Source organism: Mustelus asterias, chromosome 1 (genome assembly GCF_964213995.1).
Source record: "Mustelus asterias chromosome 1, sMusAst1.hap1.1, whole genome shotgun sequence".
Classification (NCBI taxonomy): domain Eukaryota; kingdom Metazoa; phylum Chordata; class Chondrichthyes; order Carcharhiniformes; family Triakidae; genus Mustelus; species Mustelus asterias.
The window spans coordinates 75,085,687-75,093,709 of NC_135801.1; the positions used below are offsets into that span (position 1 = coordinate 75,085,687).

Consider the following 8,023-nt stretch of genomic DNA (forward strand, 5'->3'; position numbering starts at 1 on the left):
AATCTATCCAAGGCTGCTCAGGGAGACGAGAGATGAAATCGCTGGGCCTCTGACGCAAATCTTTGTCTCGTCACTGGACGCAGGTGAGGTCCCAGAGGATTGGAGGATAGCTAATGTGGTCCCATTATTTAAGAAGGGTAGGAAGGATAACCCGGGTAATTATAGGCCGGTGAGCTTGACAAAAGAATGGTCTAGTTTGGACCAGGGAGCGGCGCGGGCTTGGAGGGCCGAAGGGCCTGTTCCTGTGCTGTATTGTTCTTTGTCTTTGTCTTTGTTGGTCAAAGAGAGAGATTTTAAAGGAATATTTTATAGGAGAAAAGTAAGATAAAGCGATTCGGGAAAAAATTCCAGAACTGAAGACATTGACACTAAAATGCAACTACTGATCGCGGGGCAATTATAACTGGGCTGTGTCTCAGGTAGAATTAAAGGATTGTAAGACTGTAGCAGACAACAGTCCCAGATCACTCGGGATAAGAAAGGGCACAATCATGGAGGGATTTAAACTTTGCTTTGATGGACTGGGAACCAGCATAGGTCAATGAGCACAGGGGTGATGTATAAACAGGATGTGGTGCAAGTGAGGACACGGGCAGCAAAGTTTTGGATGACCTGAAGTTTACAGTGGTTAGAACATGGGAAGCCAGCCTGGAATGTGTTGACATGGGCAAGTTTAGATGTAAGAGCATGATGAGGGTTTCAACAGCAGCTGAACGGAGGCAGGAGGCTGAATCAGATGATTGTATGGATATTGAAATGGGTTCACCCAAAACAAGTGCACTTCAGTGAAACACTGGCATTATTTGCTTACTTGTCAACATCCTATTTTTAAAAAAAGTAACAAAAATTGCTTTGACCAATGATGGTAGAGGTAAACTTTGCAGCACACAGCTTCAAGCAGGATAACATAGATGTTGGGATTCTCTGATTTCATTTGCCCCGCCATCGCTGCCAGCGAGAATGGAGAATTTGGTTCTCAGCCAAAACTCCATTCATTGGAAAATTCCAGTGGCGGGTAAGGTCGGAGAATTCTGGCCTATGTCAATTCCCCGGTGGCAGACAGTGGAAGTTGGCAGTAGCTGCATTACCTTTGCAACATTCCTTGCAAGACACTTCTATCAAAGTTAGGTCTTGGCACACTCAACTCTTTGAAGATGAAGACTATATGAAACAGAATCAGAATTTTATGAGCAACCACAGGGGGTCTACACATGGAGTGGGTGTTGAGAAAACTGACTCAGTATTTTACATGCCATGACGTTAAATGCCTGATATCTAACTAGCATCTTAGTTGGATGATTATCTTTTGTAAAATTCCAATATTATCAAAGATTTCATGTAAATTAACAGGGTGAAATATTTTTAATTGTTCAAGAGTACTATCTGTGATATAATTCACACTGTCTCTCATTCACTCCTCACTCACTTGATTGTTGCTTCTGTTGATTCCCAGTCGAATAATCCTTTAATTATAAATTTCTCAACCACGATTTCAAATCCCTCCATGATCTTATCCTTCTTATCCCTGTAAACTCTTCCATCTCTACAGCCCTCTAAGAGCTGGGCGGCATGGTGGCACAGTGGTTAGCACTGCTGCCCCACATCACCAGGGATCCTGGCTTGAGTCACTGTCTGTGTGGAGTTTTCACATTCTCCCATGTCTGTATGGGTTTCCTCCGGGTGCTCGGGTTTCCTTCCACAGTCCAAAGATGTGCGGGCTAGGTGGATTGGCCATGCTAAATTGCCCTTTAGCGTCAGGGGGAGTAGCTAGGGTAAATGCATGGGGTTATGGAGATAGGGCCTGGATAGGATTGTGGTCAGTGCAGACTCGATGAGCCAAAGGGCCTCTTTCTGCACTGTGGGATTCTAGCCCTGTGGCCCTCCAATTCCTGATATCCTTTGCTGATGACTTTAGTTGGAGTTTCCATTGCAGCAGCTCGACCTCTGCTTCTGCTGCAGTGAAGCTGGGACACTGGCTATCAAATTGTGTCATGGCTGGCTCTGTAAACGCGCTCATGGAGTTTGCCATCACTTCCATGTGGGAACCGATGGACTCTAAATGCTGTGGCTAAGCCAAGGACAGCAATGGGAGGGCAATAAATGCGGCCTAGCCAGAGAGACTCATGTCCCATAAATGCATAAGAACAAATTGGTGCAGCACTCCTCCATGCTCCTTGACATTACACACAGGCTGTCTGTCAATTCTGCAAATGCATCAAGCAATTCAGTTACCCATAATCATCAGCCTTGTTTTTTAACCCACCTTATTGGGGAGCTGGCTGAGTCCTCTGCAGCAGTGGTAAAGCTACTCTGTAAAATCGATCCGTTTTATAAAATGTTTGGTCAACTATCCTAATGTCTCTTTGTGACTCAATATAAAATTGTACTGTTATGAAATGTCTTGGGCTGTTTCACTGAATTTATGATGCTATGTAAATACTAGTTGTTATTTGATCTTTGCCTATTGGTTTACTTCTGAGGACTGATGTACCACCGATGCATGCTTCCAGTAGTTTTCCCTTCATTCCATGCCTCTGGTCTCATTTCAATATTTCTGAACTTGTGTGAAGAGTTTGTCAATCAAAAAAACATTGGGTTTGGCTAGTATTAATGCTACAGCAGACCTTTGACAAATGTCGGCAAGATCAAAGCCAGTTTGGAACTGGGGTTTGGGTCCTGTATCCAGAGTCAGCGGGGAGGCTGGTTCAGGGATTGGGAGAGGAGGCTAGGAGTCTCAATCCAGGTTTGAGAAGGGAGACTGGGGAACAACTTATTATGGGTCAGGAGCTCTGTCAATTGCAAAGTGGGTTAGAATTTGCATCAGAAGCAGTGGGATTGCTTACACTTAAATAATTGCACTCAGGTATTTATCATCTTTATTTCAAGTGATCCCTTGGGTTCCCCGACCATAATGGTGTGGATTGTTTCAGGACAGCCGGTCTTTGAATGGGGAGCTCAGACAAATGTCAGTCACCTGTAAAAGGCCTAAAGTTTGCTTCAAGTGTGGATAACGGGTGCCTGTTATTTGTCATTGTTCACTATGGCGGGGCATCAGACTTCCATCGTGAAACATATACATCTAGTAATGTTCAAAAACAAGTGCTGCCAAACCAATTTCTAGGGCAATGCTCTTGCAATTTTGTTAGTGGTTATTAATTGCAAAGAAAAGTAAAGCAGCTATTTTTCATAAAATGTAAATCAAAAATAAATATATTCAGAGAAACATAGAAAATAGAAGCAGGAGTAGGCCATTTGGCCTTTCGAACCTGCTCCCCCATTCATTCATCACTCTTGCGACTCAGCCAACGGTGTCTACCTGATACGCTGCAGGAAAGAATGCCCAAGGCATGGTACATTGGCGAGACCATGCAGACGCTACGACAATGGATGAATGAACACCGCTCGACAATCACCAGGCAGGAGTGTTCCCTTCCTGTCGGGGAACATTTCAGCAGTCACGGGCATTCAGCCTCTGATCTTTGGGTAACCGTTCTCCAAGGCGGCCTTCAAGACGCACGACAACGCAGAGTCGCTGAGCAGAAACTGATAGCCAAGTTCCGCACACATGAGGACGGCCTCAACCGGGATCTTGGGTTCATGTCACACTATCTGTAACCTTCAACTTGTCTGGGCTTGCAAAATCTCACTAACTGTCCTGGCTTGAGACAATTCACACCTCTTTAACCTGTGCTTAATCCTCTCTCCACTTGCATTGTCTGTACCTGTAAAGACTTGATTACCTTGTTAAGGCTCGCATTCCAACCATTATCTTGTAATTGAGTTTGTGTCTATTTATGTCCTGTTTGTGAACCCAACTCCCACTCACCTGATGCAAGGAGCAGCGCTCTGAAAGCTCGTGCTACCAAATAAACCTGTTGGACTTTAACCTGGTGTTGTGAGATTTCTTGCTGTGCCATTCATTCTGATCATGGCTGATCATCAAATTCAATATCCTGATTCCCCTTTCCCCCCCACATATCCCTTGATCCCTTTAGCCCCAAGAGCTATGTCCAATTTCATAGAAACCCTACAGTGCAGAAGGAGGCCATTCGGCCCATCGAGTCTGCACCAACCACAATCCCACCCAGGCCCTACCCCCACATATTTACCCGCTAATCCCTCTAACCTACGCATTTTAGGATTCTAAGGGGCAATTTTTAACCTGGCCAATCAACCTAACCCGCACATCTTTTGGACTGTGGGAGGAAACCGGAGCACCCGGAGGAAACCCACACAGACACGAGGAGAATGTGCAAACTCCACACAGACAGTGACCCGAGCCGGGAATCGAACCTGGCACCCTGGAGCTGTGAAGCAGCAGTGCTAACCACTGCGCTACCGTGCCGCCTGCACGGTTTCTTCTTGAAATCTTGCATGTTGAATAATATCAGCAGGAAAAGTAAAGAATATATAGTTTCAGAATCGGAATGTCTCCCCGTAGATTATATGCATAATGTGAGAAGCATTTGTAATTGTGCATGTACCACTTCAAATGGTAATGATAAACAATCACCAAGTCCTTTTAGCAATATAGAAAACTTTTATTCTTTGTTGGAAAATAACCAGATTGACTTCAACCTGTACATTTTATTACTTACATCTGCTCTTGTGGTGAACCAATGGATGCAAGTTTATTGCCATTGCTAAGTCTACAACTATTGACCGGTTTTGAAGTGTCAGCTTTTGTTTTGCCTCATATTATATTGTATTGCCAGACAGATGCAATGAAAATATGAAATGTCCATCAATCTAGAATTGTTACTCAAGAGTTTTCAGAGGTTCATGGCAATGATGAATAGATAACAACAGGTTTCTACTCCTTCTTGAAGAATCTCTTGGCATCAACTCCATCATACGAGTAAGCCTGAAAGAGATTTCAAACAAGTTATTGGACCAGTTTTAATTCTGAGGTAACTTTTCACAATAGTAAACCTAAGATGTGCTGAACTGTTCTCTGCTATTGGCAACACTTGGAGAAGGGAATATTTTCTATTTTAAAAATATGATACACATCATGTTATGGAAAATAATATAACGCCTGCGACATTTAAATTTGAAAGGCCCCGAGGAGATGAAAGTTGATCATGCTGCCACATGTTCCTCAAGCCTGTCCATCTTTAGGTGAGCTTCCTCTTGCAAGTGGGAATCACATTAGAATTCACTGAGATAGTCAAGTGATACTGAGCGGGGAAATCCGTTTGGGTCATGTCGCAGAGGAATCTAGCAGGAAAAATTCTCACTCTACCCCGTCCCTTCCTGGGTTACAACAGCATTGATATTTTGGGTGATAAATTAGTCACCTTAAACTGTCAGGGCTGATAAATCTTCCAAGCCAGTTCTCTGATTAGCACTGGAGTTGAAGCGTCCACTTGATTTAATGGTATTAGTCTTCCCTCTGAGTCAGGAGGTTGTGGATTCAAGTGAAAATCTGGGCTTGAGCATTTAATCTTGGTAACCCTTAAGTGCAGTAGTGAGGAAGTGCTGTACTGTTGAAAGACTATCAGATAAAATGGAAGTTCCACTTGCTTGTCCAAGTGGATGTAGAAGATACCATGACAATATTGTCCTGGTGTTCTACCCAACATTTAACCCTTAACCAACATTACTAAAAATGACAATTATTTTCCCATTATCACTGTTTGTGATATTGGCACTTGCAAAAAAGTGGCGACATTTCAAAGGTAATCTAAATAATTGGTGGTACAGAACTTGAGCATTGCTGAAAAAAGAGAAACGTCAAAGCTTTTGTCAAGATGTCTCTTCAGCAATACTAAGGTAATCTAATGGTGAAGCGTTTTCTTCAGACTGATCTGAAATACAAGTTCTTTCTTCAAGAGCTTGAACAACAAAAACTGAAAAATACCAGAATTTGTAAATGAGTCATATTTCTTGAGGCTATTTATTAGTAAATGTCTAAATGCAGTGAAATAATACACTCAGCAATTGGTCATATTTTTACAGATTCTTCTTCTACCTGACATGGTGGCACTGCTGCCTCACAGTGCCAGGGACCTGGGCTCAATTCCGGCCCTGAGTAACTGTGTGGTGTTTGCACATTCTCCTTGTGGGTTTCCTCCAGCTGCTCCGGTTTCTTCTCCCAGTCCAAAGATGTGCACTTTAGGTGGGTTAGCCATGGTAAATGTGTCGGGTTATGGGAATAGGATGGGGGAAAGGGCCTGGGTAAGGTACTCTGTCAGAGAGTTGGTGCAGACTCACTGGGCCAAATGACCTCTGTGCACTCTAGGGATTCTATGATTCCTCAATGATATCACTGACACCCGACAGTGAATTTACCTGAACAAGTTCACCACCAATAATTTCCCTTGTCGTCAGGAGTTCCTTGCTATTGTCCGTTCTGGTGAACTTTCCAACAAGCTTGTCCCCCTCAATGGTCCATGAACCCTAGAGCAGAGAAGCACTTTCGATTAGCTCCAAAATGAAAATTACTTTTCCAGACATTTTATGTGATTAAGCCGATTAAATCAAGCATAAGAGTGCTCAGCGCGGAAGTAACGTAATTTGTAAAAGGAGAAAGTCCACAAACCGATTGTAATCACTCCCTCCAACCTTCTTAAGCAATATTAATTGCATGCTATTTTTATTAATCTGAACAGCAGCAATAAAAACTGTTTTTGATTCTTACATTCAATTCTGTTCCATCTGCCAGGCTGTAGTCAAATGCTACCCCCAGTGTGAACTCAATGTCTTTTGTTCGAAAGGTACTGGACTCTTTGATAGTAAACTTATTCCCATCTTGCTGAATTGTAAGCTTCAGGTTATCATGGGCTGCGAGCTTTCTTTTCACAGCATTTACCCCTGGGAATTAAATTGAGAGCTGTACTGTTATTAAAATCAAAATAGAAGCAGGTTATTTTGAACGCCTTTTGTAGCATTTAATTTTTCCTTTGTAATAATGACTATGAATATTCGTAATATTTAAAATTCAGGTTAGGAGAGGCAGCAAAGTGAACCGTGAAGAAAACCAAATTATTTTTCGGAATAGAACTTGAGTTATTGGTGCTTACATACACAAGATTTTGCAGTAATAGTGTTAACACGTTACATCTTGGCATTTAAGTTTATTCAGATACAAAAGAAGACTTGAAATCAAGTCAGCTGTAAATTTGTTTCTTATAAAGTTCCTGTTAATGAATGAGCCAATTTGCCAGCAATGGTTTTTGGCATTAGTAAGCTCGTTAAAATTTTGGATTGCTTTGTCCTCCTGATGGCTAGCCTGGCTATCATCATCTGTTTCATGGCAATTAAAATGAGCAGACTTTGAATTTTATTATTCATTTAACAGAGCATTATTTCAAATAACAAAAACAAAAAATGCCAAAGTTCTAATAAATTTGTTTTGCTTCGACCGACAGAACAGATTGCTTTTCTCTTTTTGTGACATTACCTACAGTTTACAATTTTTTTGTAAATTGCATGTATTTAATCTTGTATTTGTTTGTACACTTATAAACTATATAGTCTTTGATCTTCTAATGTCATACTTACCCAACTGTTCCATAAACTTATCATAGTTCTCATTTTTTTCAGCCTTCCAGGTACCGTTGAATGCCATGTTTTACTGAGACTGAACTCCTCTCTCCAGTGCCGAATCTCCTCTCCAGTCTCCACTTATAAAGCTTGCAGGTTAATCAAAGCCAAGATTTTATCAGCATGATCATGATGTGTCTGGGTAAAGTTCAATTGCCACACATGACTTGCACCAAGGACATTATAATGGGATATTACTTTTAAAGTTTATGGAGCAGGATTTGATTAAATTGAGTGATAATTCTAAAACAAAAAAAACTATTCTCTTTTACAATTTTCCAGAAATATTGGGGTAGACTATGCAATTGCATAACTTTTGCTAGCCATTGTCGGCTGCTTATCTCTGCTTGCTATCAATATGTAATGTAAAAATTGTTGCTGTGTTAGAACATAGAACATAGAACATAGAAAGCCACAGCACAAACAGGCCCTTCGGCCCACAAGTTGCGCCGATCACATCCCCACCTCTAGGCCT

The 8,023-nt window shown here is 41.8% G+C and overlaps 1 protein-coding gene across 1 annotated transcript; it reads right to left on the reverse strand.

Moving 5' to 3' along the window:
- Positions 1 to 4,520: 4,520 nt before the first annotated feature.
- fabp2 (fatty acid binding protein 2, intestinal) lies at positions 4,521 to 7,646 on the reverse strand. Its single transcript, XM_078213807.1, has 4 exons — positions 7,507 to 7,646; positions 6,644 to 6,816; positions 6,295 to 6,402; positions 4,521 to 4,864 (listed from the first exon to the last, which is right to left on the reverse strand). Exons 1-4 carry the CDS (start codon positions 7,571 to 7,573, stop codon positions 4,814 to 4,816), a joined length of 399 nt encoding a protein of 132 aa, XP_078069933.1. The 5' UTR covers positions 7,574 to 7,646; the 3' UTR covers positions 4,521 to 4,813.
- Positions 7,647 to 8,023: the final 377 nt, after the last annotated feature.